The sequence below is a fragment of the Buteo buteo genome, chromosome 5, assembly GCF_964188355.1.
Source record: "Buteo buteo chromosome 5, bButBut1.hap1.1, whole genome shotgun sequence".
NCBI classification, from domain to species: Eukaryota; Metazoa; Chordata; class Aves; order Accipitriformes; family Accipitridae; genus Buteo; species Buteo buteo.
Window position 1 is genome coordinate 23367237 of NC_134175.1, and position 12923 is coordinate 23380159.

General features: G+C 46.0%; 1 protein-coding gene across 2 annotated transcripts; it reads left to right on the forward strand.

Moving 5' to 3' along the window:
• The first annotated feature begins 1430 nt into the window (after positions 1-1430).
• Positions 1431-12783, forward strand: BZW1 (basic leucine zipper and W2 domains 1). 2 transcript variants are annotated; one of them, XM_075028123.1, is made up of 12 exons: positions 1431-1567; positions 2121-2194; positions 4283-4459; positions 7397-7491; positions 7746-7811; positions 8100-8235; positions 8826-8935; positions 9053-9223; positions 9581-9727; positions 10055-10193; positions 11139-11261; positions 11525-12783. In XM_075028123.1, exons 2-12 carry the CDS (start codon positions 2131-2133, stop codon positions 11554-11556), a joined length of 1260 nt encoding a protein of 419 aa, XP_074884224.1. In that variant the 5' UTR covers positions 1431-1567; positions 2121-2130; the 3' UTR covers positions 11557-12783. The 2 variants fall into 2 exon arrangements, with proteins under 2 accessions (XP_074884224.1, XP_074884223.1); XM_075028122.1 differs by having other exon boundaries at positions 1474-1563.
• Positions 12784-12923: the final 140 nt, after the last annotated feature.

The window sequence follows — 12923 nt, forward strand, 5'->3', positions numbered from 1 at the left end:
GGGAATTTACCCAGGCAGGAAGCTTTAGAGGTCTTGGTAAATAATCTGATGCATGGGAAAGAATATAATATATTGATTGGTATTTTCCCCTTCAAAAGCCACGTTTCTGCTGAACAAATAATTCTAAGGTTAGGAGTGAAATCTTAAGATATTGAAGTCAATAGCAAAACTCCCTTTGATGTTGATGGGGCCCAGTTTTCAAACAGGGTACTTCTGAGGTCGTCTTCCTTTGCACCTGAACTAAAATGCTGATACCCTATTAGTTGTTCTACTTACTGCTGTTTGCCTGATTGCACAGGCTTCCCGTTTTTACACATCTGAGCAACGTGCTACTGAGTACTTAAGGAGTCCCTCAGAAAAGACAAAAACAAATGACAATTTTTGTGAGCAGCCTGGGAAACAGACTGCGTGTTATCGCAGTCAAATTTATGAAATACAACTGTCACGGTGCTGGCAAGCATCAGCTTTGCACATTTTGCAGGCAAATAAACTGCACTTTGACCGGAAATCAGTTTATTATCCGAACCACCTAACCTCTGATGGTGGAGACGGGGAGCGCGCATTGCTCAGACAGCTGCTCCCCTCTCTGCTGGGCAAGCTGCCGCCCGAGCGGCGTTGGTCTAGAGATCTGTTTTAGGGCAGTTTTGCGGGAACTCCTTCCTCTTCCAGAGCAGCCCCTGCTCCGTCGTCTTGTTTGTACCTACCTGTTGTTGGGACCCTTCCCAGGAACGGCTGAACCTGAGCCCCGAGGAGGGAACCGGGCGGGGATCTGCTTGAGTGCAGCGAGCGGTTACGCTCAGTCTGACAACGTCTTTCCAAGGGGAGCGGGCCCTGCTCGCCGTAGGCCTCTCTCCGCTGCGAGCAGCCCTCAGCTCCCCCTTACACACAGCGGGCTGCCGAAACCCCACGCAAAGCGGGGCTCCGTCCTGCCCCGGGGATCCTTGTCCGTGCGCCGCTCTCCTCGGAGCGCAAACCAGGCCAGACGGCAGCCCTCCCGGCGGCGGACCGGCCTGGGCACCGCCGCAGGGCACCGCCGCAGGGCCGCCCCGGCCCGCCACCCCACGCGGGACCCTCCCGACCCGGGGGGATGCGGTGGGGCCGCGCCCGCCGCCAGGGGGCGCCGCACCCCCCCAGGGACTGATCCACGCGCACCGCCGGCGCGGGGCGGGGGAACGGGTACCAGGCGGCTACTTGCGTGTGACGGCAAATCACGAGGGCGGCGGACGCGCTCACTCCCGGGGAGGGGGAGCGGGCGGGCACCCCCGCTGGCGGGGAAGGGGGAGCACCTCAGGCAGAGGACCGGTAGGTGCTCCGTGGGTCCGCGGCGCCGGGCCGGCCGCTGGGAGCCAGGCGGCCCCGGGGAAGCCCGGCCCCCTTCCCTGGCCCTTTTTCCCTCCATCCTCTCTGGCGGAGCGGGATGGTCCGTTCCGGGCGGGGCGGAGCGCGGCCCTCCCCTCTTCCTCTCGCGTTGGTTCCGCTCCGAGAGCTTTCGCCGCCGCTCCTCGCTGCTGCTCGCGCCCGCCTCCGCTCCGGGCCGCTCGGGCGTTTTCTCTCTGCCTTAAAGTCGGTGAGGAGAGGGGCCTGGGCGGGGGGGCGGCCGCCGGGGGACGGCGCGGCCGGATGGGGCCGGCTGCCGCCAGGCCAGGTTGGGCCGGGCCAGGCCGGGCAGTAACGGCCGCGCCGCGCTCGGGTGGAGGCGGGGGGGCTCGTTCTCCATCTTCCCCGCACGGGCACCGGCGCGCGGCGGCAACAAAGCCGCCTTCTCCGCGCTGTGCGACGGGGGCGAGGGGCGCCGCCGCGGGCAGGGCGCAGGCCCCAGGCCCCGGCCCCGGCCCCGCTCCGCGCAGGTCTCGCCAACGCCCTGCCGCCGCCGCCTCCGCCGGGGGAGGCCCGGTACGTGCCGGGTAGCCGGGGCGGGGGCCGGCGCCTCCCCGCGGGCGGCCCTGTGCCGCGGGGAAAATGGAGGCCGGGGGAGGGAAGGAGGAGCGGCGCGGGGTCAGGCGGTGCCGCCGCAGCGCGGGGCGGGCTGGGAGCGGCCGCCGAGGGGGGGAGGCCGGGCTGGGAGCGGGCGGGCGGGCTCCGTCGTCAGCGCGCTGAGGTGCGTGCCTGCTTCTTTGCAGGGTGTCTTTTATGAATAATCAAAAGCCGCAGAAGCCGACGCTATCAGGCCAGCGTTTTAAAACTAGAAAAAGAGGTAAGCTGTCCGCGGTGTGCGTGCTGCCGGTACCCGCTGTCCGTGCTGTGCGTGTGGCCCGCTGTAAAAAGCTGGTTTCTGGTGATAAACTAACAACGCCTTTATGCTCTTCTCGTAAATCTTTTAAATGGACCGTGCTAGATAGAAAGTCTTGAGGCTCACTCTGGGTGCTAGAGTGCTCTCTGTGCTAATAAAAGAATATTTGCCACTAAGAACTGTAGCTGAATTTACAATGATAACCTAGCTTAAGAGACGGTCTTTCTAGAACCGTACTGAGCGTGTTTAGCCTGAAAGCAGAAGTACCTAGTACCCCTGAGTTACAGGGGAACGCCAGCACAGGCTTGTTGTAGGTTAATACATACATCTGAGGAGCATCTAACCTAGCTGGAATTTCAGTGTTAGCCACTGGGTAAAAGTTACATTGTCTCTTAATGCTATAAGAATATCTGGTTTAAATAATAATAAAAAAAAAAAAACACAAAACAAAAGACCAAAACCCCACCCCCCAACCAACCAAACAAAAAGCACGAAAAGTGTGGTATCTGCAAGTGCCTATCTCCGTGTGTGCACAGTTTCTCCCATAAGAAGAGTTAATGAGTGAAGAGGTGTGGTGAGTAATTTAGGATTTTGGTGGTGTTTTTTTAAACCTAAAGAGGAAGTGGGGACAGCTGTTAGAGTTTCTGTTTAATACTGTTTTACTAATATACTAGCAGTGTTCTAGCTCAAACTGACAGCATTAAGGGTGCTGTACATATTGAACTAGTAATTAAGTTGTACAGAAGTATGTGTTGACTTACAGAACCTATTTTAAAGTAAAAGCACCTTGAGAAACAGTTGAAGTGAGAGAGTTGGATTTAGTCTGTCCAGCAGATGAAATGCTAGTGTCCTAGGTTTTTGTCTCTTTTTAAGCATTTAACCATAGTTTGGCTTCCAAGCAGCTCTGCGGTAACAATGAGCTTCACAGAGCTGGTGTGGAAAATAACTGATTCAGTATTTCCAGACTTCCACCCAGCTGTTACCAATGTGTTGATACTTGCCTTGAATGTAAGGACACTAGTATGCCCCTTACAGAAGGGTTGCTAACAGAACTGGCTAAGCTGTTGTGGACAGCACTCTAAGATTTGCATCTTTTCCTCTCGTGGTTTGCATAATCTAAGGACAAATTGGGATGAATAAAGTTGAAGACCTCTTCCATTTAAGGCTTTCTGTTGGTTACACGGATGGATTTATTGCATATTAACTAAGTCCTACCGATAATGAAAACAAGACTATGATTGACTGATGCATCTTAAACATGAAGAAGCGTGTGTTCTGCTTTAACAACAACTAAGGATGCTAAATAGATCTGCAGTTACAGTCCATCATTTCATGTTTATTTAAGACCAAGACATTAGCTCAGATTTCTGTTTCCCCCAGGCACTTGAGGAAAAGCAATTGCTTCAGACTCATTTAACTCCATATTAAGAGGAGGGGATGGTCTTCATAGCCACAAAGCAAGTCTTGTCAGTTGGCTCTAACGTGATAATGGTACGCAGCTTTTCAGTCAGAATAATTTGTCCAAAACAGTGAGAGGCCCCAAGGGCAGAATTGGAACATGAGTAATGGAGTCAAATGTACAAAATCGTAGGAGCACATATTAAGAATTGCCTTCCAGCATGTAGCTAAGCATCTGTTTTTGGAGGGAAAACGTGATCTAACATGTGAACCAGAGTATAAGAATCAAACTGAGAAGTCATGTAAGCTTTGTTAGAGCCAACTAATGATGATCACAAACAACTGTTCTTCTTGGTGAAAGTACAGTAAGAATTCAATTAGGGGTAATTAAGGAGTGTTTTAGCTTTTGATAGCCTTTCCCCCAGCCTTGACCAAATAGGGGAGTGAAAGCAGTAAAACTTCTTACTGCTATATTGGCCACTGAAACTCATTTTAGGCTATGCTGTTAAGTCACTATTTGTGCTAGTTAATACCAGTTGTCAGGCTTGTCAGTGCAAGTTTGGGTTTGTGTTTTTTTAATAAGATTGAAATTACAAACTTTAAAAACTGGACAGCTGTGTGTAGCAACTTTATTTCAATGCTTTGTCTTTACAGATGAAAAAGAGAGGTTTGACCCTACTCAGTTCCAGGACTGTATTATTCAAGGTTTAACCGAAACCGGCACTGACTTGGAGGCAGTAGCAAAGTTTCTTGATGCTTCTGGTGCAAAACTTGACTATCGCCGCTATGCGGAAACGCTTTTTGACATCCTGGTGGCTGGTGGAATGCTGGGTAAGTCCCTTTGACGGGGCTGCTGTCAGCCTTTATTCACTTGACTACAAAAGCTCACTGTTTTCTTTCAGTGTAAAAATTCTGCTAAGGAGCCCATTGAGTGTGTAGAACAGAGTTTTAAGTTATCTGTGGTAAACTATCTGACCATCTTAGTGACTGACTGAGCAATCAGAAATACCCTGTATAACCTACTGCAGTTTTGCTTAAGTCAGTGTGCATTCTTCAAAGTGTAGACTGTACAAACTTGGCTTGAAGGAAAATGTGTTGGAGGTTTGTTGGGGTGGTTTTTGTTTGGTTGTTTTGGTTTTTGTTTTTTTAACGAGGAGTGGATCTTGACTCTGTAGTCAAGTTCACTTCTGCTGATGTGTGATGGATGAATGCTTGTTTCAGGTGGGTGGTCTATGGTTGCAAGACCAATGGAGTTGCCCTGAAAGATTCTGACATGATCCTGTGCTTTGTGCACCCTGCCTTGTTATTTTGGAAAGTAAGACTGTTCACAGAAGAAGCTGATGTGCTTAGTCTTGGAAATGCTATTATAAATCGTTTGTTGTTGACAATAGTGAAGTCATGGGCTCTAGCAGATGTCAGGGAGCAAGAAATGAGAGGGTGGTTGAGTCAGCAAAAAACACAGGGAACTGAGGAAGTGAAATGTGATGATGAAAAATCTTGTAAACTCATGTGCACACTGTGTGTAAAGAGCAGAGTGGAACAGATGCTCACCAACTAGGTAAGAAATAAAGGAAGCTAAATGAGGTTCAAAAGTAGTTAAAAAAAAAAAAAGTGGTACTTCTAGATTTAGACATTTCCTACTTGACTAAATACTGTTTAGTGAGAAGGGGTTCAGGTGGCAGGGACCCATGTAAAATACAGGCTGCAAAGAGGACCCTCTATGTTGTCTGCCTAGGCTGGAAAAGGTCTGTCTCCGATTTTAGCATTTGTTACGCAATAGTTGGGAGGGAGGACTTAAATGAGAAGTTTGGCAGTTGCAGAAGATTTTCTGTAATGTAACAGAAATAGAATTCAAATGACCTAAATGCATAGGGGGAGGAGAGGAAACACCTGATTCTGGGCTACAGTCAGACTGTGGATGGCAGTTCTGCAGTGGGGGTGGCTGGTTTGGGAGGATGCATCTGTTGCATGTTGAGGAGGTCTTCACACTGATGCTGTAGAAATGTCAGGCGGCTTGCTCAAACACTAAAAAGCAAGACTTTCAGAGTGGTTTAACTTCATGTGCCTGCTTATCTCAAAGCTGTGTATTGGAACAGTGTTATGTAGACTGAAGTTACTGTGATGTTCCTTTTGGCAAGAGGTTCTTTTGCTGATGCTGAAAGAGCTTGGTAGCATGAGTAAGTAAACTTGTCTGCCACATGAAGCATCACTGCTTGAAGTTGTTAATGTACAACTTGTTACAATCTGTGGGTTTACATTCAAGAGTCTTGACCAGTGTGTACTGTGTTAGGAAGTGTTCCTTCTAGAAATGAGCCTGAGAGGGAAGGGAAAAATGCATTGCTGCATTAATGGTGATACAGGCATCCTTTATTCAACTCCCTCTCTGTAAAAAGTAGGTAAGTAGACTAGCTTTGACCTTTATTCAGGCAAGGCCAAAATAAAAACTGACATCTATCCTGTTGCCTCACCACCTTTAACATTATTACCATTAATGCTTTATCTCCATCTTTAAGTCATTTTTCTGACTAATACATAACAAAAGGATCTCCCTTACATGTAGGATGGCATAGAAATTGGTGATGAGGTATTCTGGCATCAGAGCTGGTGACTTGAAATTCACCCTAGTTAGTGAAGCAGCCTGGCTACCAGTCAAATGCCCGTATTAAACTGAAGAGGAATGGTGAAGAAGCATCTTCTAATTAGCAGCTAAAAACCTGAGGTGCCTTTCAAGACTGAAGTTTCAAGCTCATTTCCGGGGTGCTGAATTTTGAACATGCATCTCTGTGTTTCATCTCCTGTTGTGACTTACTCTGTTACTTAAAAGACACTTGCTTACAAAGCAGCAGTACTGCAGCAGATACTAAAAAGACACTTGCTAGTGTTAGGCAGCTTCAGTGGCTTCCTTTAAGGGAAGAGGAGCTCATATGGTCATGTTAGCTTACTAATATGTGTCCTGGTTTCAGCTAGAATAAAGTTAATTTTCTTCCTAGTAGCTGGTATAGTGCTGTGTTTTGGATTTAGGATGAGAGTAATGTTGGTAACACACTGAGGTTTTAGTTGTTGCTAAGCAGTGTTTATACTAAGTCAAGGACTTTTCAGCCTCTCGTACTGCCCTGTCTATAGAGGCTGGGAGTGCACAAGAAGCTGGGAGGGGGCACAGCCAGGACAGTTAACCCAAATGAGCCAAAGGGTTATTCCATACCATATTACATCCTGCCCAGTATATAAACTGGGGGGAGTTGGCTGGGGGGCACTGTGGCTCAGGCGTTGGCTGGGCACTGCTTGGTAAGTGGTGACCAATTGTCTTGTGCATCATTTGTTTTGTATATTCTCTTAGTAGTAGTATTTTCCCTTCCTTTTCTGTCCTGTTAAACTGTCTTTATGTCAACCCATGAGTTTTACTTCCCCCTCGAGCCCCCCACTCCCTGATTCTCTCCCCCATCCCACTGGGGGGCAGGGAGGAGTCAGTGAGTAGCTGTGTGGTGCTAGGGTTAAACCATGACAATATGTAAACAAGATGTGTTGCCAATCCACTTAGCAGTAGGGGGTCAGAATATTTAAGTGTTCATATCTAAGCTACTGATCTTAAAGTTCCACTACAGCAGTGGAGCAGATGGAAAAGTAGGGGTGTCTTCAGTGATCCAGTCATTCAGTTCATCAGGAAAGGTCAATGCATTTCATGTTATGGGTATTGGAATTCTTACTGTGGAGACTACTCAGTACTCTCACTGGGGGAGTAATACCACTAATGCTGAAACCTTTCTTTAGCCCCAGGTGGTACCCTGGCAGATGACATGACACGCACAAACGTCTGTGTATTTGCAGCACAGGAAGACCTAGAAACCATGCAAGCATTTGCTCAGGTTAGTTCTCAAATGAGTACAATTTAAGTTAAACTGTTTAGTGGTCAAAAATGAAATGTTTGTGTAGTTGAAAGTTTAGGTAAAAATAATGCATGGCTTTAAGAAGCTTACTAGAAGAGGTAGATAGAGTAGCACTGTTTTAAGCTAACAGTGCTCTAAAGAGTACAGACCAACTTAACTGAACTTGATATTTTTTTTTTAATTCTAATTAAATGGTAGTTCAGAGCAAAAAATAATGCTCCATATCTTTTTAGGTTTTTAACAAGCTAATCAGGCGTTACAAGTACCTGGAGAAAGGCTTTGAAGATGAAGTCAAAAAGGTATGAAGTAGGTCCTTATCAGCAGACAAATAAACCTTCAAATTCTGTTAGTTAATCGCTCTATACAGAAGAGTTATATCATACAATGGATTGTTAAAATAGAACACTTCTAAGTTATTAATGGAAGAACAGCTGGCTTGTATGACTAGTGGAGAAGACTACCAGCAAACTAGTGCTTCTGCTAGTTGAATAGCTTGATTGAAACAAAAGTGTCTAACATGGAGGCAGTAGCCAAACTTTAGTGAGAGGTGGTAGTTTTATGGCACCTCTTCTTACTTCCTCTTGCAGTTGCTGCTGTTCCTGAAAGGGTTCTCAGAGTCTGAGCGGAACAAACTGGCCATGTTGACGGGTATTCTGCTAGCCAATGGGACACTTAATGCGTCAATTCTCAACAGTCTTTACAATGAGAACTTGGTTAAAGAAGGTAAGTGTTGCCCAAGTCCTCCTTTAGGGGAGAGTGGCGGGGGGACAGAACCATGACAAGTAGGTGGAAATAATCATGACGACAGTACACCCTTGCGGCTCACAAGCTTCATCGGGCAATAGATTAACTACAGGATTGGCAAAAGTAAACATGCTGCCTCACAACCTGGAAGGTCTTCCTAAGACTGTAGAAAACTAGTCTTGTCAGAAAGCTTGTGTGTAGGACTTCCCTGTGTGACACCAGGGGCTGCTGTCACTAGTGTTGCCCAGCAAGGCAGTACTGTATTTCAGAGAGGGACCTTTCAGGATGCAGAAGGTGTGTCGTGTCTTTAGGTTCCTTCCTAAAATGCAGCAAGGAGAGTTGAGTTCAGTACAGGGAATCCTTCATGATGCTGCGCGGTAAGAAAAGTCCAACATGCTGGAGGCTGCAGTGTCCTCAGGCACAGGTACTGCAGATGGTGCTAGGGCTGCCTCGGAGCGCTGCTGCTGCTTTGGACAGGGGTCTGACAAACTAGGTGCCTTGTACTCTCAGGCCTTATGATTCCCTTTGTTTTGAATTTCAGTAGTAATAGTACTACTCCTATTGCACAGGTGTTTCTGCAGCTTTTGCAGTCAAGCTGTTCAAATCCTGGATAAATGAGAAAGATATTAATGCAGTGGCTGTCAGTCTTCGTAAAGTTAACATGGATAACAGGCTGATGGTGAGTACCACTGAAATTACTGATGTACTACTTAAGGCAGTTTAGTAAATAGCATTTACCAGCAAAGTACTCAACATGCATTTCTTTTGCGAAAGACTTTGTAAACTTTGTTTTTAGGAACTCTTCCCAGCTAACAAACAAAGTGTTGAACACTTCTCCAAGTACTTCACTGAAGCGGGACTAAAAGAACTTTCCGAATATGTTAGGAACCAGCAAACCATAGGGGCTCGGAAAGAGCTGCAGAAAGAACTTCAGGAGCAGATGTCACGGGGAGATCCATTCAAGGATGTAAGTGTTTGTCTGTAGACAAGGTGGTATGCTGCCTTTTTTAAAAGAAAAAAAAATTTGTTTTGGTAGGAACTTAGCTCAAATTATCTGAAATACAATAGCCTTTAATACTAATCTGAAGAAGAGATATGCCTAATTAAATACTGAACTTAAACATATAGCTCTCGCTAAGAATTAACATTAGGACCAGAGTGTTTTGGTATTAGCTTTGTAGTCTTTCCTTAATGTCCTGAATCCTGCTGTATGATCAAGGGGGGTAGTGGTTCTGAAGGCTTCTGGGTTACCTTTAGAACAGAAGTTTTAATTTTGTTTAGCATTGTATGTAGCATATGTGCTGACTCTTACTGTAACTGGCAGATAATCTTGTACGTGAAGGAGGAGATGAAGAAAAACAACATCTCAGAACAGACTGTGGTAGCCATAATCTGGTCAAGTGTAATGAGCACAGTGGAATGGAACAAAAAGGAGGAGCTGGTAGCAGAGCAAGCCATTAAGCACTTGAAGGTATTGTAACTGAAGTGTAGACTTTGGCACACGCTGGGTAGGGCTCGGGCTTCCCTCTGTCTCCGGTTCCCTTTTAAATGAGTTAAGACCTACAATGCCTCTGATGCAGAGACAGCATTAGACAGGGAATTCTTCCCCTTTTAACTGTGGTATTATAGTCCAAGTTACTGAGGCAAAAGCAGTTAGAGCTACTGCACAAGGACACTCAGGTGGGGCAGGGGTTGTAAATTTCTAAGCAGTGGCTGATGGAAACTGTGTAAAAACCAGTGTAGTCAGGCGATAAATGTGAAGTGCTCAGTGTGTGCCAATTTGTCGTTCCTGTTACAGCAATACAGCCCTCTACTTGCTGCCTTTACTACCCAAGGTCAGTCAGAGCTGACTCTTCTGTTGAAGATTCAGGAGTACTGTTATGACAACATTCACTTCATGAAGGCCTTCCAGAAAATAGTGGTGCTCTTCTATAAAGGTAACTTCTGTGGGGTTGTAGTTTTGGGGGGTTGTTTTTGTTTGGTTGGGTTTTTTCCTTTTTTTTTTTTTTTTTTTTTTTTAAGGCCTGTATTTGCAGAATGCATCAGTCCTGGTAAGACCTTTAGGGAAGATCAGTGCTATAACATTGCACTTCATAGGCTGAAGAATGTTCTACCTCTTCTTTGCAAAGATGGAGCATTAAAATGCAATGGTGGATGTGGCTGTCCTTGGCACATGGGGAAATACTTCTCTAGACATGGATCCTGCCTGTCTACTAGATTTTAAGAGTTGTGGTAGATAGGAGCTAAATATAGATTTTTAAGGGTCTTTGGCCCTTTTAAGTTAGGGAAAGAGACATGATAGTGTATTCTTCTCAGTTCTCTGTCTGAACACTGACTCTTAACAGCCAGAGATTGAGACCATCAAGGTGTTCTGGAGTGCTCTAGGCTCTCTGTTAAATGGCTGTTAAAAGGTGTTACTGAAAAACATGCTGCGCACCTATGGAAACACCACAGGAACATAAGGAAACTTGTTAAACTGAAGAGTATGTTATAATTGTAAAATTTTAAAAACCAAACATTTCCTGTGGTGTGCTTTGGGCTTTAAAGAATTTGCATCTGTTCTTAGCTATTGACTGAAGCTTTCCATTGAGGTGACGTACTCTAATAGCTATGAAATACTCAAGGCTGTTAGTGGGAGTGAAAGTGCAGCTCCTAGGTGCAGTGAGTGCTCAGGAAACTCCCAGCAGCTGAGCTGAAATGCATGGTTCTCACAATTTTAAAATAGGAGGCACTCCTGGTGCAGGTATGTCCAGCCATATCCAGGGAAGGGACTATAGATGGTGATGGTTCTAGGGGAGGAAGCAAAGGCCCCCTGTCAGGCGTTCTCAGCAGCCGGTGTTCAGTGGTGTGCTGTGTTAATACTGCTCTTGCACATCTTACAGCTGAAGTTCTGAGCGAAGAACCCATCCTGAAGTGGTATAAAGATGCGCATCTTGCAAAAGGAAAGAGCGTTTTTCTGGAGCAAATGAAAAAGTTTGTTGAATGGCTCAAGAATGCTGAAGAAGGTAACCAAGCAGCTTAGCTCACAAGTTGAGCTTGTTCATTTTGGGAACCTTAGTGCAATAATGCTTTGTTTTGGGGGTGGGGGGTGGGTGTTAATTGTGCCTCTGAGATGAGGTGTGCCCCCCAGTACTGGCTAGAAAAGCTTGTTGGTGAAATCCATGTGGATCCAATAGCAGCTAGGATGCAGGGCAGCAGCTGAACTGGGGGGCTGGGGAGGGAGGCTGACCTGCTGGCAGCTTGTTGACAAGGTGTCCTTCTGTTCCAGAGTCGGAGTCTGAAGCAGAAGAGGGTGACTGAGCTGTGAAACTGTCCTCAGTAAAGTAAACAGGAGCTGTAGATAAGTGTCATGTCTCATGTGTCCTTCTGATTCTTACATCCTACCTCCCTGTATCAAGCATGATATAAGGGCTCTCATGGCAATTTATTTTAACTGTTTTCTATAGTTATTGAAATACTGGGTTTAGTTTTTAAAACCATGTTTTAAGTAGCTTACAGAGCTATTATAGATTTGACTCTAACCTGCATTTGTCCTTTCAGTTATATTCTACCTCCTGTATTTTCTACTGTAATAATGTAATTTAAGGCCTTCCACAATGAAATCCATTTTACCCCTTGGGTTTTCTATCTATATTTGAGTAGACATGATATGGTGAATGAGATTTATGGCAGTTCTGTTTGCAAATTAAACTATAAAAAGCCTCAAAAAGGAAGAGGCCATGGCTTGTGTGGTAACTTGGTGTGACACTTCAGTCTGTACCACTTTCTCCAAATAACCCTGTTCCATAGGTGGTTGTCCATCTCCCCCAGGACTTTGTCATCTCTTTATCATATGTCCAGCATAAAGCAATCCTTTCTTCCAGCTGCTGGGTGAGGCAGCTGCCCCACTCCTGGGAGCTCAGTGTCCTATGGGAGAGGAGCTGTTCTGGTGGCAGTGAACAGTAGCTGTGGTGGGGCATGAAGAGCGGCATCTCTGAGCCTGCTGGCCTGAGTCCCTGAGGGGCTGTCCTGCTGCCTTACAGTTCTGGGGCAGTCTTGCCACTTCTCTTGTGGAAGCACAAGCAGTGCTGTTCCATGCACTGCTGCCCAACAGCTTTCTAGAGCCCTGGCCTATGCTGCTAGCAGGGCTGGGGCAGGGGGGCAGCTTGCTTGTGCTGCTCTGTAAATGCATGACTGCTGAAAGGTAAGGTGGACTAAACTCTACCCCTTCCCCCTGAAGTTTAGAGATTATTTTATGTGGACAGTTGACAGGTTAAACCAAACAGCTTACCTGCTCCCTGAAACTCTGAATTAATGGAAAGTCTCAGGACAGCTCATAATTCAAGAAAGATTTGGTAAAAGAGTGACATCTATACTGTTGTAAGCTAATAATGAGCATTAACTGAAATACTGGTAACCAGAGTATACCTACTAAAATAAATAAAAAAATAAAAAGATGGGTGATCACAATGCAATCTATTCAGTATCACAGTGATCTTACTTTGTAACTTTTTTTTTTTAAAACAAATAAAGACCATCCTTACACAAGGGCTGTCTCTGTTCTCTTACCCAAAAAGGAAGTACCAGTGACCACATAAGATAAAAGTAAGTCCTAGGTCTTTTGCTATTCCAGTGACAGTTAAATAAAATATTATTGAAGTAATGCTTGCTGTTAGGAGGCCTGTTTT

Excerpts from the sequence above, each read along its gene's own strand:
- BZW1 (XM_075028123.1), top strand. The coding sequence starts at position 2,131 with ATGAATAATCAAAAGCCGCAGAAGCCGACGCTATCAGGCCAGCGTTTT. Across the intron at positions 2,195-4,282 it reads TTTTAAAACTAGAAAAAGAG|ATGAAAAAGAGAGGTTTGAC; the intron begins GTAAGCTGTCCG and ends TTGTCTTTACAG. Across the intron at positions 8,236-8,825 it reads TGAGAACTTGGTTAAAGAAG|GTGTTTCTGCAGCTTTTGCA; the intron begins GTAAGTGTTGCC and ends CCTATTGCACAG.